This window comes from Semicossyphus pulcher, unplaced genomic scaffold, assembly GCF_022749685.1.
Source record: "Semicossyphus pulcher isolate SPU_LCO1_2020_fin unplaced genomic scaffold, fSemPul1.0.p SCAF_3, whole genome shotgun sequence".
In the NCBI taxonomy this organism is placed as follows: Eukaryota; Metazoa; Chordata; class Actinopteri; order Labriformes; family Labridae; genus Semicossyphus; species Semicossyphus pulcher.
The window spans coordinates 2760463-2787144 of NW_027211704.1; the positions used below are offsets into that span (position 1 = coordinate 2760463).

Sequence of the window (26682 nt, forward strand, 5' to 3'; positions counted from 1 at the left end):
ATTTGCCTTCGAGAACACTGCAGTCATTTGCTGCTGGTTTAGTGGAGGTTCCCAGCAGTAGCCAAAAGAGAATTGTGCATTGAGCCTTTGTCAGTTGCATCCTCAAAGCTGTGGAACACACTACGTATGAGTATCAGGGAAGCCAGCTCGCTGAATACTTTTAAAAGGAAGCTAAAAAGTTATCTCTTACCCTTAAGCCCTTAAGGAGCTGTGACTTTTGTGATAAAGGAAAGTCTTGTTCTGCAGTTTGCTTCACACTCACGCTCTCCTGCCCTTCTTTTAAAACGTTGTATTCTACTTGATTTTATGCATTCAGTGCATGCAATTCCATTCCTTATTACACTCCTTGTTAAGCACCAAGACTTGCATTTCTTTTATAAAAGTTGCTATACAAATAAAGTTTGTTATTTTCATCTGAAGTTCTACCATGGCAGTAAACACAACACGGAAAAATCAATAGGCAGCACTTTCTTGGCAGCACTAATCACGGAAACAGCTTCTTCATGTGCGATTTCTCTGTGATTCTAATTGATTTTATGCATTCTGTTTTACGTTATCATCTTAATTATTCTTTAATTTTCAAACAGTGTTATATTACATCTACACACACACTTACATTTGACAATAATAACAGCATTATTTCCTTGTTTTTAAGTTCTCTCTATGTCTAATTTCATTCGAAGCCCACTGTGGCTGTAACTAATTTCCTTATTACAAAGCACTTTGAGCTGCATTTCTTTTATGAAATGTTCTTTACAGAATAACTCTGTTATCATCATTATTAAAAGTTCTGCTTTGGGGGTATAAACAACATTGAAAAATCAATAGGCTGCATTTGCCTGGGTTGTGCTAATCAAGAAAACAGCCTTCTCATATGGGACTTCTTTTTATTTTTTATACGCTATTGATAGAATCAGTGAAAGGTGTTTGAATCAGTGTCTCGACCTTTATCCATTAGTAAAGCTATGATTTATTCACCAGTCAATCAAACACAAGATTTATTCACGTCTCGGATGCTTACATATTAATAGACTTAAGATATGTGCCCGCAGTCCCCCAACAAATATCCCTGTTTGCTTTCATAACAGGTTCATTAGTGAAACTCTAAAACGGCAGCGTGCGTTTGTTATTCAGTTGTTGGTACACTTGCTATGGGATTGTGTTTCTCTGTCAAGCCAGCACATCATTATCCCTTCACCCAGACGGATTAGCTTTGTTGCACAGAGGCGCTCCTCCGATACGTCTCCCTCTTGATGAGCTGACTGGGGAAATGGGGTAGAACAAATGCTGTTAAATGCCACAAGTGTCAGAATCCATCTCTGGTGAATTCTGATACACCGCCCACCATTTTTATTCTAAAAGGTACAAATCACCTACACAGGCCCCCGATGTTTAAGCTGACACACTTACTGCTTGTACTGGATCCAAATCAGAGGTATTTTTCTCTTTCTTTGTGTGCGTGTTCTCTCACTCTCTTCCTGTTCTCTTCGCAGATATGCAGCTCTCTATATATATGACGCATATCTGCGTTCAATCAAGCACATCCTGGTTCCTGTGATTCATCTCCTGACTAGGTGATTGTGGTATCCACTGTGCAGCAATCCTGCAACCATTCCCCATGACACCCTCACTCATTAAAACATGAGTAATCACCCGAGCAGAAGCCTTGATTGTCCTCAGAAGGGACATCATGATGTGTGTTACAGTACATCGCAGGAAAGAGCGTGGAAAGTACGAGTAAAGAGGCTCTGTCCTCTCTGAAACCAGAAACACGGACTGAGATTAAACTGCAGGTGCTTGCGTGATCTCATCGGTTCTTGGTGATGCTTGACTCTCAAATCATGTACCCTCTGTGCGCACCGTCATGTAGCCTGTGGGCGGGTGAGGCATCGGCCGGACTAAAAAGCAGTCCAGTATCACTTAGAATAACACCAATGTAGGAAGTGTTGTGACCTCCATGCAGTGAGGCAGAAAAGTAGGAGTGTGGAGAGCGTCGTGCAGATTCTGATTTAGATCAACTTTATTATCTCGCACGGGAGCTTTGTTTGGTGCCGTTGCTGGAGATATAAAAAACACTATAAAATCCACAGTACTAACAATAGCAGACACAATCAGACCATAACACGGGCATAGTAAAACATACTAGACAGAAAAAACAAAAGTCCAATATGAAAATAGTAATCATTAATTTTGACAGAAGGGTGTAAATGACATCTGTGTATTAAACGTGCATGTTGTACAGGATGGTGGAGAGGAGAGGAGCTGTTTTATCTGCCGGTTTTTATGTTCTCTCCTCGTCCTGTGATTGACTGGCGACCTGTCCAGGGTGCACCTCGCCTCTCGCCAAATGACAGCTGGGATCGGCTCCAGCCCCTCCACGACCCTGAACAAGATAAGCAGTATACATAATGGATGTATGGATGTTCTTTTCCCCCGCTCAGGTCGCTGCTGTGACTGAATTTAGAGTGAAACGAAAGGCTGTTTTTTGGTCAATACTCATGATTTTACCTAGAGCCTGGATTAGCTGTGTTAGCGTGACATTGGCAGACCGATATGGACATGGAAATCTGTCTGAAACTTCTCAGTTAAATCTTGATTACCAAGGGTTTTATCAACAGGCACAGACCAGAATACCTCTGGAGACTACAACCAATCAGAGCAACATAACGTGTGACATAAGCAGTAAGCGGCTAGGCTGGGTAGCTAGCACCAACATTGATTTTATATGGCTTCTTTGTCAACACAATACAGACGTTTGGAATGACATGATTAAGTTGCCAGCACTGACTATTTAGACAAAACTGCCAGCAGCTGTTTTAAACTGACATGATTGCAGATTCAGAATGCTACATATCATTGTTATAGCTATCCTTGTTGGATACAAAGGCTTCAAACAAACCTCTAGGCACAACCTGACTCACCTGACAGAAGGCCTGAGGCAAAGAAGAGTCAACGGTTCCTCTCTGTCAGTGCAGTGCGTACAGTTTATTTATGCTGGAATACAACCTTGTCTCAAGTATGCAGTGTGATAATTTGATTTAACACTAATCACTATAGAAACATGCAACAGGGCGCCGCTTTAGCTCAGTGGGTAAACTAGGCGTCCCATATCCAGAGGCTACAGTCCTCGATGTGGCAGCCCCGGGTTCAGCTCCCACCCTTGGCCCTTTGCCGCGTGTCATCTGCACTCTCATCCCCCGTTTCCGGCACTGTTCCACTGTCCTCCTGCTCTCAATTAAGGCATAAAAAGGCCACAAAAAAGAAACATATACACTGGAAACACTTCAACCTTCAAGTTGTTGAACCAAGTTTTAGGCCCTTGTCAATTCAGTTCAGGTGTTGCATTTTCCCCAAACAGAATTTAAATAAGGACAAACTAGTTCACAGTCAAGATGTCTCACCTGAAAGAGCCTGACACAATTTATCTGCTCTCCTCTGAGAAATACTTGTTTCATGAAGCTCTGTGATGTAGTGACCTTAGTGTCACACGGCTAATTGGTGAACAGCCATAGCAGGTGAGCTAACGGGGTTAGCGCTAGTCAGGCTCAGCAGCTCCAAAGACTCCCCCCTGTTTTCTCTCCCTGTTATGCTTACTCACACCCCTGACTTTTAGTGTACCACTTTACATCAGTTTGCTTCATTAAAAGCTATTGAAGAGGGAAAATGAGGTCCTTCTGACCATTAGCAAGCTCATTAGCCTGATCGGACAATAAGTTCACACATCGACTCTTGTTTCACAACCCATTGGTCTTTAGTGGGACAGCTTACACTGCTACAGAGGAGGTTGAATTAAAGGTCAGCACTGTCCAGACGGCTTGCACCTAAGTTGAGGAACATTAGTGCAGATTTACTTAAAGGGATATTGTGCTAATTTCAAGCTTCATATTTCACTGTGTGATACCTGTGGAGTAGCTTAGCATCATTTACAGTTACATTTTTCTCACACTGGTGCTCTGTGCAGGCCCTCATACAGCCTCTGCCTGAAACACTTAGTCAGCTCTGTCCCTTTAAGAAACCCCGCCCCTACAAGCCCACATTCTCCTGATTGGCCGGCTCCCAAAACCTGCTGAGGCTGCACTTTGTGACATCACAAAGTGAAACCTGCCGTTCGCAGCAGCCTGCAGACTGAGCTGAGAAGCCTGGGGATTACTGCAACATACTTTTACCTGCAGATCTGAAACTTCACCAACGTTTAGTCTGAACATCCAACATTGTAACATTATATATACTGTGTGTCTCTGTGAAACAGCATAACACCCCCTCTTTAATGTACTTTACTATCAGGTGAATCCTCTAATTGTGGTGATTCCTTAAGATTCTCCCTCTTTGCTTTGTTGGTAGTCCAGCCTCGCCCTAGCTGTTAGCTATATGTATCTGAAAGGAGGTGAAAGGCTAAAGGTAAAACGATTGCCAATGTATCCGTTCTAAACGTCCATGACATTTTACCATCCAAGCACTTAACAGACTAACTTCATTGTTTAACTTTGACCTTTGTGATGCAGGGCTGCTCTCTTTTTTACAACCAGTCCGAACTGCTTCTGCTCCTATTTCTCGTCCTGCACGACTTATTTTATATTAATTCTACAGCTTTCCCAAAGTTCAGCAATTACCGGCACCCAAGCAAGAAACCGGATTTATCCTTAAAGAAAGAAACAGCCAAGACATGAAAAATTGATTCACTAAGTACCCCTCATTCATGCTCCCCTTCTCCGCTCATTCACACCATTTCCTTCTCACCTCGCTCACCTCGCTCGCGCTGTAAAGCACAGACACACACTCACACACACACGCTGCGGCCGTAAGTAGGAGCAGGGAGCGTGAATCAACCCTGCACAGTGTCCAGTTTTTACTCTGGACTGGAACACTTTGTGATGATGGCCAACCAAGCATGAACCACCACTTAACCAACTTCCCCCCCAAGAGAGAGAGATAGTGTTCGCAAACTGCTTTTCAGTGGTGCGTTCAAGCCTCCGTCGCCTGCCTCGAACAGGTTTCCCTCATCACAGCCAAAATGAGGCACCGCAGGGTCAAAAAACCCATTACATCTAATTCCGGCTCTTTGGGACTTGGGGGGACGCTTTGAAGACGTGCAACGTAATTTGCATTAATTTACCCGCAGCATCTTGACCTTTTTGTTTCCCCTCTAAACATCTGACACACATCAGAAAAGTGACAGCCGGGAATGTCAACCAGCAGTTTGTTTACACTCGCGCGTCACCAAAATGGGTGCTTAACCCCCGTACACATTGTGTTTGGACCTGCAGTGTTTAGAATTCAACTGGTGGAGCAGTAATGAGAACGACTACAGCCTCTACAGCATTACCTTCTGTGATACAGAGTTCAATTTGGAGGAAGAATACAAACTGGGAGCCTGGAGGGATTACTGTGGATGTGTGTGGTGTTTTGTGTGTGCGCCTATATGTGTTTGTGATAGGCTTGAAAAGGAAGACAAATGTTCTGTAGCTTCCAGTGATTTCATTCAGCAAACAGCACTGGGAGAGAGAGAGAGAGAAAGGAGCGAGAGGCAGAGAGGGAAGAGTCAGAAGGACTTAAATTTACAACATGGTTGAGGTCGTCACTAAATCCGTTGTCTCTGCAGCAGTCCTTCTGAACTGCTTGTAATTTTTTGATGGAATAATCCCCTGGACTCCTGTTGCTGCAAAGAAATACATTGAATCATTCAGAATAACTTCGCTCACCCCCCGGACAAGCTCAAGGAGCGCTGTGCGACTGCAAAATACTCCCCACAAGCTGCTGCTGAGCGCGTGAGAGGACCGAGCAGAGTTGCGTGCGCTTCTCCCTCCTCCTCTTTCTCTCTCTATCTCTCTCTCTTTTTCTCACCAAGTCTCTGACACATAGCAGCCATCTGAGAGCGCAGAGGCGAGTTCAGGCTCAGTCACTGAGATGTGACCCATGTTGAGACGCGCAGCAGCCTTCTTCCAAAATGTGCCAGTGCGACTCATCCGGGTCGAAACCGAAACCGGGCTCCCTCGCCGAAGCCGGGAAGCTCTTCCTGAAACACACCACCTTACATGGCTTAAGGCACATCTTCCTCAGCGGCTCCTACCCGCGGAGGGTCGCGTGGCTGCTCGCTTTCTTGGCGGCTCTGGCTCTGCTCTTCACCTGGTCCTCGAACAGAGTGCGGTACCTGCTCTCCTCGCCCGTCTACTCCAAGGCGCACATGGTTTACGCAAAGAGACTCGTTTTCCCGGCTGTCACCATCTGTAACCAGAACCTGCTGCTGCCGCGACGCATGAAGAAGACGGACATATTCAGTGCGGGGAGGTGGCTGGGACTTTTTGGGAGGAACTGGCAGGTGTCAGCCGCCGCGAGAGAGGCGCTCACACCTCTGCGGGGGGACGGTGGGGATAGTGCGGGGGGTGAGCCGCCCTGGTCCCCGCTGTCTCGGATTTTGGACTTCAACCACTTTCTTCCTCCTCCGCGGGAGTCCCAGCCGTCCATGCTGCAGCTGCTGGACCGGCTGGGACACCAGCTGGAGGAGATGCTGCTGTACTGCCGCTACCAGGGAGAGCTGTGCGGGCCGCGCAATTTCAGCACCGTGAGTGTGTCGCCGAAGTTCAGCTCTTTGTTTTTGCTCCCCCCACTCCCCCCCTCCCCAACAGGTTGATGCAGCTTTTTTCAATCATTAGGGCTGTGTCAGGAGGTGAAGTGCGCGTAATTGCCTGTCAGTATTCTGTATGTGTTGCTCGCCATGCAATTAACTTGCCTTGAACACATGCAGTCAGGCTGTGCACAATGGCCATTCCTCTGCACTGTTGCTTGGTGATGCGCCTCAGTAGTTCAATCATCTATGCCTCTTCCTCATAAGCTTTGGCCATTTACATGCTGCTGTAATATTTCTATATGGACTTATGCTGTGTAGTGCGTTTACAGTGATTTATCTCGCATAATTGGATTTCAGCTCAGCAGATATCTCCATTATGCTGCTGTGTTATCCCTGTAGCTCTCCAAAAATTGACTTCCTTGACAACTCAGGGAGCGCTGTGATATTTGCATTTTAAAATTTATTACAGGCAGGCGTTTTTATCAGCATCTGTCTGTGCTTCTCTCTCTCCCTCCCTCTCTCTCTCTCTCTCTTACTCCTTCAGTCGCTCTGTTTTTGCATCTCAGACAGACTGTGCAAAATCATGATTTCCATTTAAATTCCTAACAACATCACAAGTCGAATAATTACATCTGAGAGGATTCCAAGCAGCCAGTAGTCTCCTCCACTCACCATATGGTCAGAGAGGGTCCCTCCCCTCGTCGTCCATCACTGCAGGATCAATGTGTGTACACTCACAAGAGACCAATCTGCTCTCCTAATGAAGACTTCTGATTCATTTAGCAAAGCTTTACAACAACTCTGTGATGGAAAACAGTTAGCGTTGGCCTCACTGATAGACTGCGGCCCCATTGATTGCACTCCATCATCGCCTGGAGAACAACGCGGAAGCCTGCGTCCTTCTCTTTCTTTCTCTCCCACCTCATTACCCAAATTTGTTTTCTGTTAAGTAGATTTTCTTCTGGTGTTTGAAACACAGTTTGATGTCGGGAAATCAGTTTTTATTGCCATTTTCAGCAGCTATGACTGAGGGTTGTTTTATGTTTAGAGGGAAGTTTTATAATTTGAAAATGTGCTCGCCTCGATGGCAGCCCTCGGTCTCTGCATCATCAAACCGTATCCACAAGTAATGCATCAAACAGAAGCTTTTATTTCTTCACGAGTCTAAACCCCGTTGCATCTGGAACCACAAAACAAGTTATCACAGCCAAACACATTTATTCCCACCGATATCTCGTGGAACGTTTCGTGTTGTGCAGAATCTTTTTAAAGGGTTGACCAAGCAAAAGCAACCTATTTCACGGATAAACATAATGCGGAGGCCTGCTTTTGGGGGATATGCGCTTTGCACGGATAATCGATGATGCCCTGCTTGGCCTCGGGGCCGGTGAGACGAGCCGTCCACATGAGTTAGACCAATAGAATCAGTCACACTTGAGAAGTGAGGTGTGGAGGTGGAAGGGGAGCCTTACACGTACAATCGGTTTCAAGGATGTATTGACTTTTGTGCAGGGACCCCCCCACATGTTGCCTCGGTCTCACTTTAAACTCTGTAAATTTGGTCCAGTGGCCTCTTCAGTCCATCCATCCCTCCATGCAGCGGCTCCATCCTTCTTTATCTGAGCTTTAACCACACACACATGCCCAATTCTCATCAGGCAGGCCTCCCCTCACTCAGGCATTGATTTTTTTAGTTGCAAAATCCATCCGAGAACATGCAGTCAGCCTCTGTCCCTCCTGCCCACCTCTATTGATTGACAGCTTTCCACTTAGCTTTCTTAAGTCTTACTGGGAAGTTTAAGTGAGGGTTTATTTCCTGCCTGGATCAGTGTAATCCGTGCATTTTCTTGTAGATATGTGGATGAAGTGTTTACTCTAAACCTCCTTAAAACTGCAGCTGTGGGCCCGATGTGTTCGGCTTTAATGATGTGTAATAGGAGATAAAGTTTCCACCCTATAAAAAATTAACAGTAAACATTATGTGCTCGTAACTTCGCTTAGACTTGCAAATTCACAAAGTTGCTGATACCTTTATTAAGTGATGTGAAGGCCTTTTGGGAGCAGCACTACAAGCTGTAAACACAACATTAACTTGTCATCACCTTATAAAGTTGCTGCAACAACATTTACAGCAACAACTGCCTATTTACCCATCCACCAGACAACTTCAAGCGATCATTCGAGTCGTGTTTCCTGCCACAAGTTTTTCCAATATTCACTTATCTTTTTTCCCCTCCACCAGTTTATTTAGCTGCTGAATAATCTATTATGTTCACCCGCTAGTTGTTAACTTTGTCAGTATGTTTTTCGGTGCTTGGCGGTTAGTGTGTAGTAAGTTCTCAGGGCTGTTTCACTTTAGAGAACAGCCACTTGTTCTGTCTGAAAACACAGATGAGAGCTGTTAAACGCTGAAAAGCCAAAACAATGAGCTCAAAGACAAAACAAACTGTTTTCACATTACACATAAATACCAGAGCAGGCTTTACAATCTTAAAGGAAAAAATCCATCCATCATCTATCCTGCTTATCCTGTTCAGGGTTGCAGAGGGACTGGAGCCTATCTCAGCGAGAGGCGGGGCTACACCTTGGACTGATCGCCAGTCAATCACAGGGCTGACACACAGAGACACGCTCACACCTACGGGCAATTTAGAGTCACCAATGAACCTAACGAGCACGTCTTTGGACTGTGGGAGGAAGCCGGGGTACACAGGCATGCACAGGAACAACAAGCAAACTGTTCTAGCTGTGAGGCGACAGCGCTAACCACTGACAGCCAAGAGAAATCCGCTGACACTATTTCATCTACCAGCTGTAGCCTCATTAGCCCATAAAGCAGTGCGACTGTACATGTTTCATTGAACAGGTGTGAGTCCTTTGACTCTGACTGCAAGAATCATTCTCTCCGCTTACAGTCAGCTCTCAGCTCTCTCTGCCCATTCATTCCTCTCACACCTGCTCTCTGACAACTTGGAAGAGGCAGTTTGGATAATGTACTGTAGTACAACAGGTGGGCAGAGTAATCCCCCACAGCTTAATGTCCTGTGATAAATCTTACATTTGTACAACCTCTCTTATCTTAACATTTAGCATCTCTTCCCGAGCGTTTGGCGGTATCACACGGTCCTTATCAGCTGATGAATTTGCTCAGTTGCTCAACACCTTTAATTTCTCTTCCATACTCAGTGATTTAAAAGACATTATTTATTATTTTAAGTCAATAAGAATCCTGCTGAACTAAGTTTTGTTGTTTTATCAGTGCAATGACAATAAAGTATCTATCTATATTCTATTCTATTCTATACTGTTTTGGATTTGCGTCTGACAATGAGGATTCTGCGTTATCTAAAACCACTACTAAAGCTGTATTTCCATTATAGCCGTAGTACATTTTTCAACTTGAATGTCAGGAAAACAGATATTTTCTATGTGAATTGTGCACTGATTTTGCTGATATGACTAAACAAAATCACTCAGAAGGTTGTATCATTAATCATTATTATAAAGCACCTAATCACGACAGATTACACTTAGAAATGTAGAATCTGTAGGCAGAGACGTGTATTTTAGGGATGTCAAGTGTTAGTAAACGTTAGCACTACGCTTGTAGTCTGAGTAATATTGACCAATCATGTATCAGCAGGCTGCGGCGTATGCAGGAAGAAGAGTCAGTGTGGAGAACAAAAGCAGGCGGAGTGAATCCACCGTAATAACATCCCGGCTCCATCAGCGTCATCTGACTATTTACCTTCTTATTAATCTCTGTAAACAGACATGTGCAGCAAGTTCAGCAAACAATCGGTTCTGCATCCAAAATTCAGCTTGAGATAAATTCCCTGACGCTGTGTCACGAACGCCAGATTTCCTGACTTCCTCGAATGCACCAGAAATCATCCGTTCAACAAACGAGCATTTTAAAAGTAGTTTTCTTCTCCTCTTGAGGACAGACCTGACAAAGCTTCATTTTTACTTCTTACTAATCTGCAAATGAGGACATTTCAGCAAAAGAAAGATCCGTTAATTAAAGTCAATCACAGCAAAATCAGTTTATTTTTCTGTGAACAATGCAGCACGCGGAAAAGGAAGTCGTTTATCGTTAACCGCTGGCTGCACGCCCGACATGTTCACCGCTGTCCTCAGAGGTTATAATGTTGTTAGACTACAGCCGATGGATCCCACATTGTACAGCACCCAATTCTAATGTGAACTCGTGTCTGTTAGCTGTGATGCTCTGCTACATGTGCTGCAGACAAACTATGGAGTTAAAGCTTCCTCTACTGGACAAACTAACTGATGACATCATATGTCAATCATCCCAAGCACTGTTTTCTTCATCATCAGCTCTGTGAAAGGAGTTTTTACATTGTGGCATATCTAAAAACTTCTTCTGTTATAGGCCTGTAATGTTTGATAGTATCGACTGGCTGATAAATCAGTGTTGCTCTAACATCCACCTCAGGGAACAGGGTCTACATTTTGTTCTAGGAACTATATTTTACCAGCCAGAAAGTCCCTGCTTGGGGGCTGGTGATTTTCAAAGTACACGAGGGTGTTGGGGGCTGCAGTGCCGAACATTTCTGCTGGGTTGAGTACTCGCAATATATTATTTCAGCCACCATTTCTAAAAAGCTGCAGCTACACAAACCAGCATGTTTGGGTTTATTTACCTTTGGGTGAGATTGGTTCGGGAGCTTAAAGAAGCTTACCTTGTGGTATATCTTTTTGCTTGTGGAGTTGAATCGGATTGTTCTCTAGCGTCGTGTAAGATATTCCTTGTGTGAAATCCTGCCTGCCCATACAGATGAGGAACAATGACAAAGAGTGGAAACACCAGAGAAGTAAATTGCTAGTCTTCATTTGCTGCATACATTGATAGTACGTTAATGACACAGTGACAACATCAACAAATCCCATTTTCAGCTGACTTGATTCAGTGCCAAGTAAAAGGCAGGCAGTCTATAATAGGTGTGTGTTTATGTAGCTGTCACAACACATCACACCTTTGTGCTCAGACCTGATGGAGAGGAGGGGGAAGAAAGTGGTTTCCTGGCAACTTTAGGGAACAGCTTGTGCATCCTTGTCACATTGTCTTGTGAAGGATAGCCGAAAGCCATCTCAACAGTGTCGGGCTGTCTTTCAGTGAATTATTAATCGAAGAGAGGGGCGCTGACATTTCTACGCCCTGCAAGAGCTGAAGAGGGTGATGTCTCTCTCACTGTTTTCCCTCTTAAGTGGGGTCGGCTTTAATATTTAATATCAGTGTTTACACGTTAAGGAGATGCTGTCATTTTAAATCTTGTGTGTCGGGCTCAGCGTTGAGCACTATCTCTTCTGTAAAGCTCCTTAGGCATCACAAGATATTTCCACCTCTAATGCTAAATCTATTTGAGGTTAACAGCATCAACTTTTATCAGCTGTTTAATCCTGCCCCGATTGCTCCTTTGATTTTTAATTATTCACTTATAATTTCTCTTTAAAGATTGAGCTTTTGTTTTGGCAGCGATTGGAGTTTCTGCACTTTTCCTGCATGACGCATAACCCCCTCCTGAGCTGTCAGGATGTGTTTGGGAACATGCATCCCTGCACAGACACTGCAAACAACATAGACTAAGACAGACAGCCTCTTCTGTAGACAGACACGAAGAAGCATGTTGAGACTCAGCACAAAAAAAACTCAAAGCTACACGACACAATGAAGATCCTGACTCCCCAAGGTCACCAGCAGCACCCACTGCTGCTGCTGCTGCTGCTCTTCACTCAGAGCAGCCAGCACAATCTCCTAGTTACCACAGCAACTCTGACTACAGGCCTGCTGTAGTAAATCACCACATTATCAACACATACACACAGATGGCGAGCAGGGGTGGCTGCGCACATGCACGCACAGTCTCTGCCGTCTAAGTGTGCTCATTCATATTCTCTTGAACTGCGTGTGCGTGTGAATCAGTCACGTCAACGTCCACGCAAACAATGTTTGTTTGATGTCTATCTGCAAAATGCTTTTCTCTTTACAGCCTGAGCAGCGCTGCCTCTTTCTCTGAGCTCTCAAACTTTAAGAAAAATCACTCTTTGTGGGCTGTAAACGCAGAAAAGGAAGGTTCCTAACAAATGCAAATTCTTTTATGTTGAAGTCAAATGTGGCGCGTTTAAGTGTCGCAGCGCCTCAGAGGGAACATTTGTGCGTATAAAAGTCTCGCACTTTAAGAAAAGACCTTTTTTTCTCTGCAGCTGTTACTCATTCTTATCAGATAGTTTTGTGCAGGTGGTGCCGTGATATCCTCAGATTTCCCTGCCTGGTATTCCAAAGAGCGATCTGATTACGGAGAAAGCCGACTCCGGGACTAAGATGGATTTCAGAGGGAATTTTATTGATGTTTTGTATCCTGCTTTGGATTCACTGCACACATGCGGGCGTCGCAGGCGGTGCTTTTGACTCAGTTTTGCCACTTATGCACTCGAAAGGTCGGATCTCGTATTGTGTCAGAAAATCAGAAGGTTATTTATTACATTTGGCCACTTTGTATCTTAAAAGCTCCCACTATACGAGCACATACTGGGAGGCAATCCATCGTGATTCATGCTGCATTCTTTCCCACACACTCCACTGAACAGGATTCACATTATACTTTTCCTTTTTGAGACATGGCAGCAATTTTTTTTCAGCTCCGTGAAAGTGATGTTTGTGACATTTTACTGATTTGTCATCAGGTGCTAAAGTCTGACTCATACGTCACCTATGCAATGAACGCCTCCTCTTGTGTTCCCAAGGTCTTCAGAAGACAGAAATAAAGCTCCAACTTTCTTACGCAGTCTCATCAGAAAAGACCCTTTTGTACAATCTGTCTGTGTTTTTATGCTATTTGTGCCACAATCTTACAATGAAGTCTTTGTATGTTGTACGTACAGAACGTAGACAAAGAACAGAGGACATAAAGGAGGAGACGTATTTCAGTTATTACTTTTCTCTGTCTATTGTTATGTCTTCTCCACGTACGACTCTTGCACTTCCGCCTGCCATTTCCTCATGTGAATGTCAAAATGCTGAAGGTTAATAATAAGTTAATTGTAGGAGAGGATGCTTTGATACACGGGGCGCAATCATATGGCTCGACAACAAAGCAGGAGAACGTTTTAGTTTGGACTCTGGCCATGGCTTTCCATTTCCTAATGTCTATGATTCAATTATACATCCATTAGTTCACTGGCAAGCATGTCTTAGCCAGCAGGTCTCAGTTCCCGTCGCTATAGTGGCTTTCCAAGACAGAATATACCTGCACAGACAGCACACACTCTAGGAATCTAATGTGAGTGCATATAGAGTTTGGATTTGAACTATTCATTCATTGAACTCTGAGTTTGATCTGCGGATTGGTGTCAGAACTGCAGAGATGAAAGTGAAACCCGAGCACGTTGAGCTCACTTGATCTGTCCTCCGTCTTGAGCTCACTTGATCTGTCGTCCGTCTTTCCACGATGCTTCCATCCAGATTAGAAAGAAAGAGCACGCTCATTTGATCATTAGATTCAAGCTCAATTAGTTATGACCAGAAACGCCAAAAAAAATCGCTGGTTTCAGCTTCTTGATAAGGAGGGGGCATCTCTGACATTTTGATGGACCAGGTGATTATCCGTGAAACGATCAGTAAATATCTGTCTGTTGCAACCTCATTTGATGGTAATTGAGCCTGCAACAAAACTAATGCTAATCATGTTTTAAAATATGTCTCGATCATTTGGTCAGAAACAACGTCACAGGAACTAATGACCCAGAGCGAAGGCGCTGTATTCAGATTGCTTTATCTGACCCAAGAGACTCGGCCTGTTTTAAAGAAGTGTGCAGCCGCGGTGATGTCACCTTTTGGCTTGTTGACCGCCATTGTTCCTCAAGTTTGCCTCGAGATCAGGGCTGAAACTAACAACCATTCTGATCGTCCACTAGTCATCAATTATTATTTGATCAACTAATCGGGTAATGAATTGCAAAATTACTTAATGTCTCTTATGGAGCTATCAGCTTTTAGATTTAGTGGGAGGTTCTTGAAAGCATGTGCTAACTAACAGTAAAGACAATAAATATGAGCTCTTCATTCAAAAATATGTCTTTAAATAAACGTTGCTGCTGATTTGGCTCCTACGGATACAAAAGATGAAGAAAAGGAGGAAGAACAAGAGATGAGTAAGGCAAAGGCGATATAGGCTGTTGCCTAGGGCGCCACGTTCTGGGAGCCGCTGGCTTGAGCCTCCAACATTTTTAACGACGCACAGATGTTAGATTCAAGCCGACTGCATGATTGACAGCTTCACTCCCAACCTTTCTCTCCTCTGCTCGCATGTACCGTCACTCCGCCGCTCTCCCTCTCTTACTTTCTCGACAACTCTCCGCCCACTTTCTGACACGAGTTACAAGAGAGGAGAGGAGAGATGCGTTCAGGTCTAGTTGGAAAAAACTCAATCTTTTAATAGAGGGGAGGGTAAGAGGTGTTCTTTTGTCGTACGTTCTGTTGTTTATTTAGCTCGCCCTACTCGACTAATCCCACGTGATACAGGCGGACAGACAAAATGACAGACGGCATTTAATAGAAAGGGAGGGGAAGAGAGAGACGACAGAGACAAAGAAACTCTATCTTAAAAAGGTTATCGTGAGTGTCTATGAATGAAAAAAAGATTCATTTAATATTACAGTAAACTAACTCGTGAATTTCACATTTTTCCAACCGCTTTAAAAGCCATGCAGGCGATCCTTTTCTTTGCAGCGCTGAGGCTGAAATGCTCCCACACTTTAGAAGTTTATGGAGCGATGGTGTTGCATCAGCCGCTGCCTTTTTACAATGTTTTGTTTACCTGTCGCTTGTCGTTGTTTTGCATGTGCAACTCTCAGCAGAGAAAGTAAGGATGGGAGATGGCTCAACCCCTAGCATGAAAAACATGTGCGATGATGTAACCGACTACCATCAACAATTAAATTTATTGTCCACTAATTTTGTCATCGATTTGTCGACTAATCGTTGCATCCCTACTTGAGATAACCACTGCCATCCTGGTTTTCTCAGTGACTGTATTTGAACAAGAAACGGGGAGCTGGAGAGGACATGCATTGCTACACCTCTATCCTGATTGACATGTAGCTGTGGTAGTGACTTGTCAATCACAGGGTAGCCACGCCCTAAAGTATGCCCTGCATTATCATAATTTATACCATAAATCATAAGGTGAACATCATGCTGTATTAAAGATGACATGAAACTATAGATACTATAGATAAATCAAGTGAGAAGGAGGGTCATTTTCTCATAGCCTTTCTTTTTGAAACCATTGGAGTCGCCCCCTTCTGGCCATTGGAGGATTGCAGGTTTACGTCAGCTCTTTATATACAGTCTGTGGTTTAGTTAGACTCAGTGAGAGTTAGTTCTGTCAACACGCTCCTTGATTATTCTTATCGGTTAAAGTTTGAACAGTTGTGTATCTGGAGACAGAAAAGAACTTCTCTTTCTGCTAGATTGACTTTGATGCCAGCAGTCGTTGTGGTTGGTGTGTGAGATTTCTCAGACCAAGGATATTCCTCTCTGAGATACAAGTCATGTCAGATTCACTCAAGCACTTACTGTATCATGCAGCACTAACAGGGGTGGGGGGGTGCTCACTTTGTCAACAGCATCTCAACACAAAGACCTCTGAGGTCTGCGGATGAAAGCGGAACAAGAACTGGTTACAGTAGCTGCTCTTGAAACTATCCACTGCTCTGCACTGCTTTTGTCTCCGCTTCACAATCATTAAATAAATACAGCTTTCAACTGAGGTTCTACTTTTGGATCTGACTGGGAATTACACTGAGAGGCAGATCCGTCTTATTGTCTTCGCTTAAATCCTTGTATTTGTCTCTACGTGTGTTTCAGATCTTCACACGCTATGGAAAGTGCTACACCTTCAATTCAGGCCAAGATGGACGACCCCTCCTGGTGACGATGAAGGGCGGGATGGGGAACGGCCTGGAGCTGATGTTGGACATCCAGCAGGATGAATACTTGCCTGTGTGGGGAGAGACTGGTGAGCGTTCCTGCAGGGTGCACCGCATACATACAAACATCCCATTCCCAGTTCTGAAGGCATCAGCTAAAACCCATAAGATTGGTGTTTCTGTTTGCCCCGAAGCGACGACTTTAAGAAGTTGAAAAGAGATTTTTTTTTAATCAACGAACACGAAAGTAGCTGGTTTATTTTCAGAGAAGGTGCTTTGAGAAATCTCAGGGGGAATAAAGCCTATCACAGGGATTCCTCTCTAATCCCCCAGACAGAGTGCAGACTCTTTGCCAGCACTTCGGATCCATGAGCATGTGCACACTTCAGACCACATAGGTTACAAAGTGATTTATCTGTAGCACATTTATGCTGAGTTATGCACCTGAAATCTGTATTCCTTAAACCGCTCTCTAGGCTTTCATTAATTATGACTGATGATCCTGCTCCCTCTGATGCTACGAAACGCACCCGCTGTGTGCATGAGGTCTTATCGACTAAACTGTATAGAGACAGATGGATATTGATCAGGAAAATTTGATTCCATTTGAGTATAATTGCATCACCTGTCAGTTAGGCTTCAGGTCCACATGAATCAAGCAAGAGCAGAACCATTTGCCCGATATAAAATCAATTAAGGCCACGGGGATCTTTCATTCAGAGCCGACCCCTCATCAACACAGCACAGCCTCCTCTGTGTTCCTCCACCAGACCTTTGTGCTTAATTTTAATGCAGCGGCATATGCTGTGTGTTTTTATCAATATTTCATGTGCACAAAGCAACGTAAAGTTCACTGTGGTCACAGAAACTCTGTGCTCACAATCATAATTAAACATGACGCAGAAAGCTGTTATGTGACTATAACATTTAAATATAAATCTGCATCTGCTCCAGGCCTCAATGATTTATTTATATTAATATATAATTCATTTTATGTAACATTATCAACAATGTATAACTTCTACAAGAGGGGATTTGGTGAAAACTTAAGGATGCAGTTATTACAGCGTTAACACATTCATCTACTTTAAACAAATACAATTGTTTGTATTTTGTATTATTGTCAGCTGTTTTCCATGCTGAGCATCACTTGTCATATTTTTTGTGTTGCAGTTTTTAATATATTTTGTTTTCAATACAAAATCTACCTTTTAAATACCCTGCCTTATATTACATCTCTAGAAAGCAGTGAAAATTAACACAAAAAACATACGTATGTGTTGAAGTTACATAAAATATTAACTACTAATTCCTCTGATATCCTACCTTGATTGTTTTTCCAGAGACCTGAAGCTTTTGTCATCCAGTATCGCGCAGATCGGTCATCGATCAGTCCTCTTACACCAGCATTTAGCAGCACTTTGTTTAATCCGGCTAAATGCCGTGCGATGCATAATGTGCGATGCATAATGTGCCCGTTCAAACACCTTCTGCCTCATTGATAAAACCATTCATGCTCCAAATGTTTGCATAGGAACTGTCCGTGAGAGCAAGGAGGTATTTATCAAACATGTTCGCACACAAGGTAACACAAAGAGCAATGGTGAATGGTAATTATTCATCCATCTACAGCATGTACAGGCTCATAGAAAGAGACACCCCCAAATAGGGCGACCAAATATGGTCAGTACTTCCCTCTGAGAGTCTGACGGGGTTATTTTTCTTGCATTGTCTTGCGGTGTACAGAAGGAAAAGATCTTACACCTGCTGTTTGTTGCCCTGAATACTGTAGAAAATGTCCTACATTAACATCTTGCAGCTCAGACCCTGAGGTTGCATGTCTAAAGATCTCCTGACTCCTGACTCGTATGCCTTGTATAAAGTAACAGGTGCTTAGTGATGAGATGCCAGAGAAAGCAGTTGAAATGGATGCTTTGTTTGTTTTGTAGACAAAAAAAACTAATGAAACATGGTTGACAGCAGAGTTTGGGTTTGTTTGTTTATATGTCTAACAATGCACCTGTGTACCACGCCGGGCTAATCAGCGTGTCTCTTCAGGAGTGTTTTTCTAACATCCTTAAGAACAGCAGGAAAATGATCCTATGTGAAGAAGTGAGTGTACACATGCTTCAGGCACAAATCTGTGAGTACACAAGGTTGATAAGGTTAAAGCCATACAGGACGCCAATCAATGCACGTGTCGCTCTAGAACATATAGATAATCACTGGAAGACTTAGAGGCAATTTAGAGGTTTGACTTCCCCTGACCTGCGCGTCTTTGAGTCTGCCTGGGTTTCCTCTGGCTGCTTCCTCCCACAGTCCAAAGAGGACACATCGCTGCTGTGTTCGACACGATTGCAAGATAAAAATGAAATAGAGGAATCCAAGAAGATGTGAGTGGGCAGATGATTTAGTTTTATAAAATGTTACTCTCTGCCGTCTTTAACTGAAAAGCCCATGTTTTCGCTGCAGTATGCCTCTGGGTCATATCAACTATTTTATTATGACATTTTCTGTGTAATTGCTGCATACCTGGAATTATTTCACAACAAATCACAGGCAATGACATTACTTTGAGGTGGCTGAACATACTCGTGTAGAGTCGAGTATGATGGTATTTTAGTTTGAAACCGTACTGTAGCCATTGTCATTGTTCCATTTTCATAAGGGAGACAGATGGCCATGACTTAAAGATGACATGCGCTATTGCTCGTAGGAGCTCGGGCACTCCTTATGCATTTCTGCTACTCTGAGCCTCCAGCATTTGTCTTGGCAGCAGCAGAAGAAAACAGCTTTAAATCCAATCTCAGAAGAACGATGTGATACAGTTAAAAGTCTGTCTCTCTCTGTCGCAGCTCTCATGCCGAAATGCAGCCGCATCCCTGAGCCCTTTAATTGAAAATAGTGAGAAAGCCCGGCACTTAGGAGACGCCGTCGAAAGACAAGCGAGGAGGAAAGGCGTCGGGAATCAGACTCTATCCCCGAGCCGGCACTCGAAGGATCTAAATCTCTTGAATCCAGCCTGCCATCACTGTGATAAGCAGCTCCAGGTCTCTGCTAATGTGATAGAAATACGTTTGCATCGCTACAGGTCCAAGGCGCCGTGTCATTGTGATGTCCCCCCCTCCCCCGCGATCTCAGTATCAAAGAGGCCCGTCTGCTTCATTTAAAATCTATACAGCAGAGTGCTGTAGCGAAGGAAACTGTCAGCTGTATCGATTTTCCTTTTATCCTCCCCATCATTTATTTATTAATTTATCGTCTCACTTTCATTTCCCCCGCAGTAAATAAGGCTCCTGTCGGGTACTTATTGTCATCAACCTCCCTACTTAGGAAGTCCATCTCCTTTATCCTCTCACTCCTCATTCCCCAGAGCCCACGGTGTGATTGTCACTCCTGGTAGTCCATAGGTGAAACTAATGAATGTGCAGTTACTCCACAGGAATGCTGTGACTTCCACTCAACAGTTCTTGATCATTCCTCCTGTGTTTGCTTTATTCTTTTTTCAGATTAGCTTGTGGATTGTTTTTCCCCTCGCCGGCCGGAACATACTCCACGGCTGCAAAGCTCTTTCCACATTTGATTAGAAACAATGGCTGCTGGGTAGATCCAGCAGGCGAGCGTGTGCATACAAATCATCATCCCTGTTGTAAATGTCCTAACCTCTTCTTGTCAACAGACGAGACATCGTTTGAAGCGGGGATCAAAGTTCAGATCCACACCCAGGACGAGCCGCCGTTCATTGATCAGCTGGGCTTTGGAGTGGCGCCGGGGTTTCAGACCTTTGTCTCCTGTCAGGAACAACGGGTACGTCTTGGGAGGGATGACAGAGATGAAATACAAAAATATTTCTCTGCAAATTATGTCTGGGAGAATCTGTAAATTAACTTTTTATTACAATTTTGAGCAAAGCAAATCTCTTGTGCTGTGTCTAGAGTATAAATAAATGAACCACTTCAGCTTTCATAATAGTAATAATCATAAACTATTTGTATAGCATAAAAAAAGATAATGAAAAGCTAATATAAATGTAAATAGAAAGTCCAATAATTGCAGACATCCACTTTAAAACTTCTTGTTCAATAACGATTGAACAAGAAGAAGCTGTTACAGAAAAAGCTGTCTCTCCCTCTCCTTTAGTTTGAAGTCTAGATAAGGAGTGCTCGCAGAATAAAGCCAGATGTGAGGCTGCATGCAGGACACAAAACACCACAAATGTATGCAGGAGCATGAAGTCATTTAAGAGTAATTAGCTACATTTAAAAGAATGAAAAAGATTTAATTCAGTTGATAGAAACAGGACTGAGTTACTTGATTAACATGATAATGAAACTTTCGATAAGAATACAAGATAACTGTTAATGGAGGGTGTCAGGTTATCATATGTATCATTAAATTCTGTTTTCTTCACAGCGCTGATTTTATGGACACATAAAGTTGTGTGTCATCTGCATAGCAATGAGAAGAAATATGTAAGAGATAGAATAGTGAGCAGGTTAGCGCGGAATGGAACCCTGACAGGGTGAGCAAGACTCAACTCTGTAGCCTTCTTAAAATGAGCTTAGCTAGCTGTTTTTGCTCACATTAAAATGAGCTAAGCTAGCTGTGTTTACTCACATTAAAATGAGCTAACCAAGCTAATATTATTCACATTAAAATGAGCTAAGCTAGCTGTGTTTACTCACATTAAAATGAGCTAACCAAGCTAATATTATTCACATTAAAATGAGCTAAGCTAGCTGTGTTTACTCACATTAAAATGAGCTAACCAAGCTAATATTATTCACATTAAAATGAGCTAAGCTAGCTTAAATTATTCACATTAAAATAAGCTAAGCTAGCTGTGTTTACTCACATTAAAATGAGCTAACCTAGCTAATATTATTCACATTAAAATTAGCTAGCTGTTTTTACTCACATTTATGTGTTTGTGTTTTAGGAGTGTGTGTGTACGTAGCATTCATTGAATGTTTGTACCTCTTAAAGTTGTATTTGTATTTACAAAAGTACTGCTTTTCTGGTCTTCACAGTACAGGTGGTGAGGTTAGTGTGGCAAATACCATTAATATGATTTTAGTTTAAATTCTGTTTCATTGGTTCACTGGCTCAATGTGCCCTTATCATTGCCTAGCTTTGATATGTTCCAATGTTCGGATCAGTTTTCACTGTGACAGCTTAAATTGTGTTTCTGTCCCAGATGTTTGTCCCAGTCTGTATACATCTTAACATGGACTCCTTGTCCAGTGTAAACAAACGTATAATCATGCACTGGCTGCTGTCAAATATGAGGTACACTGGGAACACTGGGAGTCCTTTCAAGCTTTCAGAATCTGACATCGTGCACGGCCCAGGTGACTCTGCTTGGTTTGATCAAACTCTGGCTCTTGTCCCAGCAGCACTCGCACTCTGCAGCTCGCTCTCCTTCATCCACAACCATCTGGATGATCTTTCTGCTGCCTCCTGATGACTCTGCCCTCGTCTGCACCCACCACTCCCTGCAGACTGAGAGCTTTAGCGAACCTTCACAGACCAGTCAGAATCTCGATCATTTGAAATTTAAACAGTGAGCACCAGCTGTTCTGTTGGAGCGGTTATCAGAAAGCCTCGATGTGGGTTTGACCGTTGAAAGCCAAATTGGCAGAATTGTGGATGTATTTAAAGCCCACTAAGTGATATTTTTACATGAATATTGGATCTAATAATTCCTTGTAATCTAAAAATGGTGAGTTCAGCTGAAACCATTGAGAACTGTAACCCAGCTCTTTACTGTGCACAGATTTCAACCTTCTGGTTCACACAGGCTGCCTGGTCACACAGTGGGAACTGAACACAAACAGCAACATGGGTACTGGCTAAGGTTCCTAATATTACAAAGGAGTTCTACATCTACATCTAGAGCCGCTTTCCCACCGGTCAAAAAACCCACTAACACCCGCTAACAACCGACTTAATGGGAAAGGTTACAATCGGCATTTAGACTCGGGTCAAATGACTCTGCAGTAGACCTGGGTAATTATCGCCCCGGCTCCGATCAGCATTGATGCGAACACAAGACCCGTGTCGACACGCTAATCTCCGTCCCCTTTCCGGCGCGATGCTATGCTCCGTCTGTAACTTCTGCGACTTCTTGTCATCTAATCTACAAATTCCGCCCGTCTCCGTCCGAGCAGTGCTCCAACATTGTTCCAAATTTGTCAGCACCGAGTTTGATAAACTGACTGAATGAGTAATAGATACAATAAAGACCTAAACACCGTAACATTCGGGGCGTTTGTGACGTCAGACGATGACGCAGCAGAAAAGAGACCAAATTGAGGAAACTCTACTGGCAATGGGAACGGAGACAATCGGCGTTTATAAGTGGGTCTTCCCTGGTCTGAAAAACACTCCTCAACACGCTAAATTTAGGTGGGAAAGGGGTATAAGTGGACAGCTAACAGTTTTAAGCACAGAAACACGGATAAATAACAAGAATACATCCAGTGTTGGATTTAATATCTTGGATTCACTGTATAGAGTCTTCTTGAAGACACTGTAGTTAGACGGCCAGATGAGGATGCTCATGCAAGAGACACGATCACATCGGAGCCTTGTCAGCACCAATCAGTTCTTCACAGCAAAAAGAGGACATCTCTAGCATGAAGCGTTACGGAGACGTTAAAGAAACAGTAAAAGTTATCCTCAGATGTTTAACAGTGCAGACCTCGAATCAGTGTTTTGAATATCAAAGAAGTGGTTTGGCTGATGTAAATGACTTCACTTTGGGGGAAATTGGATGATCCAATTTGATTTTAAAGTTGCAGCGACTGTCCAAAATTGCAAGGTCGAGAAAAAGTTGCTGCAATTGGTCGAATTTGCGTAAAATTGCAGCAACGCAACATTGCAATCTACTGGGGGAAGAGAAGTGTCACATTTTTTACAATAAAAGCCAAAATTTAGAAGAAGAAGAAGAAGCAATACTTTATTAATCCCAGAGGGGAAATTCAATATTTTCACCCTGTTTTCACAAACATGCTGCACAAACATTGGCCCGAAATACACACATGCACAAACAGGACTCCATGGACATGTGTCAGAGTGAGGGGGCTGCACATGGATATGTGCCCTGAGCAGTGGGGGATTCAGTGCCTTGCTTACGGAGACCTCGACAGAGCCCAGAAAAGGAGTTGGCACCTCTCCAGCCACCAGCCCCAATCCTGTGCTTGGTCCACCCTGGGACTTGAACCTGCTACCCTCAGGTTCACAAGCCAAGTCCCTACAGACTGAGCTACCGTCTATTCTTATTTACCTCTAAATCTTAAGATTTTGTTTGCATTAATGTCGTGACATAAATATCTGTGCATGTTCCTCGGTGACTCAGCCACACAGAAAAGTAACAGATCTGTTACTGGCCTTGTTCAAGGCTCTGTCGGACCCTAGAGAATTGATATTAAGCGTCACGCATGGTAAGCACTGCACTATCAGCACTTTGCTGTGTTTTGAAGGACAACTGCTTTTCCGCTTTCACACAAAGGAGGTTAATGACATAATGCTGGCTGGGAATCAATCCTGTGTTTCACATAGAAGGCAGACCGTCTGCCACAGACCCATCAATAACGTCAAAGTCGGAAGGACAGTTACTTCTTATTCTCCCTTAAAGTCATGGAGGTTAAAGAAAAAGTTGTTTTTTAAAGCTGGAAATTAATGACTGAGCCTCCAATGTTAGGACATACACCTCATATATAACAATCCCACCGTGGGTCGTTGTGCAGCTTTTATACTGACACACTCGGGGCCGTAACGTTATTATAGAAACACAAACTTTCTCCAGTCAGCTCGGGGAAGTCTTGCTCGGTGATATGAGGTGTATGTAGGTTATTCCACTGCGCTGTGAAGGATTCTGGCAGGGGGGTACAGCCAGACAAATCATACACTCCTGCCCCTGATATGCTAGAGAACCATGCATAATGAATGGAGGAGAGTAAGGGTTGGATTTGGGAGTGATCTCAGTCCTTCCACGTCCACTCACCCTACTACTGAGTGTGATCCAGTGTCGGCGGGCTGCAGCAGGATTTTGCATGCTGCCAATGTCGCGCCTGCAGGAAACTGTCCCTCTTTGTTTTTCTCTATTTCTCCACAGCTCTCTTATTTTCTTCCGTCTCCAGCATACATTACAATCCGCCTAATACAGTTCCCCTCTCTTTAATACGGTCCTCCCCTTCCTCGCTCCTTCTCTCTCTGTATTTATTTATTTATTTCCTCGGCTGGCAGACTCGCTCTTCATTAATCTAATGCAGCTCGCTCACATTCATTCAGCTCCCTTCTTCAGCAGTCACGCAGTGTAAAACTGTCAGGGTCTGTTCAGCCGGCCAAACTGTCACTCAACAGGACGCTACAAAAGAAAAATCTGCAATTTTCCCCTACTTAACATGAAAAGCAACAACTTGAAAATGTTTCCTCTCGTCATTCTTCCCTTTTTTTGATGTCCGAATCCTGCTGACTCCTTTCCTTTGCTTCCTCTCTCTCAGTTTCTGAAGGGAGGAATTGAGGACACAATCGCGGCACGATTTATTTTCTTCTTCATGGTCGTTAAACAGCTAACAGCACAGCTAGCGTGCCCTGAAATCTCTCGCAGCCACACTTGCAGAATTAAAGCTTAAGCAGAGGTTTAACCAATGGGATGTCACGTTGCTACAAGGTGGCTCAAAATGAAGAAGGGAAATCCAAGTAGCAGAACTCTGAGCCCGCACCTCTTCATACACCTCCTCTAATAGGTCTAACCCATGTGAGGAGGTGAATAGACAGACAAGCACCTATTATTGATTCTGACATTTTTCCAGCCCCATCGTTTATATGTTCGTTTGACTTTGTGAAAACGTCCTTGATGTGAAAATAAGCAGAGCTCCTGATTAGACTCAGATCCATCTCTGTTTCATCTGTGTGCAGTGTGTGACTACTGTACGTGCATGTTGAACATCGCTTTGGGTGATTAGTAACCAAATCCAGTCCACAACACACGTGGCCGCCTCTTGCGCTCCAGCACAGATCTTAAAGTGCAGGTCTCTAAATCATAACACTGGTCTTTAATTTATTGCTGTGTGAGCACTCAGCGATGCACTGTTTGGACTGATGAGACGGAAACACACACGGCCCGCTTTATAGCTTCCCACCTCATTTATTGCAACAAATTTGGCCACTCTTTTTTTAAGCCAGCTGAAATGTAAATGGGTACTGCTAATATTTTAATATGTTATGCAAATACGCACTCTGCCGGAGTGAATTCACTTTGCTTTGTGAGACCTGAGCAGCATGGTACAACCCCAGGTTTAACTAGATTTACTGAGGCCTGATGTCAGAGCAGGAGGTGAATTAGTTTTACATTCATTCAGTTATAGATTTACAACATTTACTTCCTTTTTTTCCCTTTGAACCCCCTTCTATGATGCTCAGAGGCCCTGATGATAGAGTCCGGAGACCAGAGTGCCGAGAATTGTGATTTCTACATTCATCAAGCTGCAGGAATGAGTCCAAAAACTTGGAGATGAGTTAGAAATGTTGCACTTCTGCATCCCTCATCTTGAGTGGTGCAAAAGTGGGGCAATGTTTTTTTAAGTGGGTTTTCAGTTAGATGGCTTAAATAAGGGCTGTGGTTAGCACAAGCTTTTTTTCCATGGCATAAAATACATCAGGAACTAACCCACTCGTGAATTTTTAAACACTTGAATCTCTTAAAGGCGTGATGTTGTCAAGTGTGCAAATGAGACTGCAGAGGTTTTTAGAGGCACTAAAAGTCATCCCGCCAAACACAACAGACAAGGTAAAAGCCTCAAGGTGGTGAAGTTGAAGTCTTGTTACTGTGTTGTTTTTTATTGCCTAAAAATAGCTGTTTACTTCAGGTGAAGAATTTACACTTCAAAAAATCATAAAAGTGGAGTTTATTTGTGAAGATTATGTTCTCAACAAAACTTTAAGTGTCATAAGCTTTGGTTTGCCACAGAGCATATTTTCTGCAATAATCTAAAGGAGCCGGGGCGCAGCAAACCTCCAGTCTGCCTACAAACATGTGACTCCTGCAGACTTCAAGCAGCGGCGGCTGAGGGACGGCTGCAGCGCCCGTGAAACATTCCAACGGGTCGCCGTAGTGATAGAAATCGAATGTCACTAAGTAACGATTTGATCTGGCG

The 26682-nt window shown here is 43.5% G+C and overlaps 1 protein-coding gene across 2 annotated transcripts in view; it reads left to right on the forward strand.

Annotated features, from left to right (window-relative positions):
* asic1b (acid-sensing (proton-gated) ion channel 1b) overlaps positions 1–26682 on the forward strand; it is a 175983-nt gene that overhangs the window by 135112 nt on the left and 14189 nt on the right. For both annotated transcript variants that reach the window (XM_069677586.1, XM_069677585.1), the window contains 2 exons: positions 16458–16608; positions 20199–20326. In XM_069677586.1, coding sequence (XP_069533687.1) covers positions 16458–16608; positions 20199–20326 — 279 coding nt within the window. The remainder of the gene's footprint in view (positions 1–16457; positions 16609–20198; positions 20327–26682) is intronic.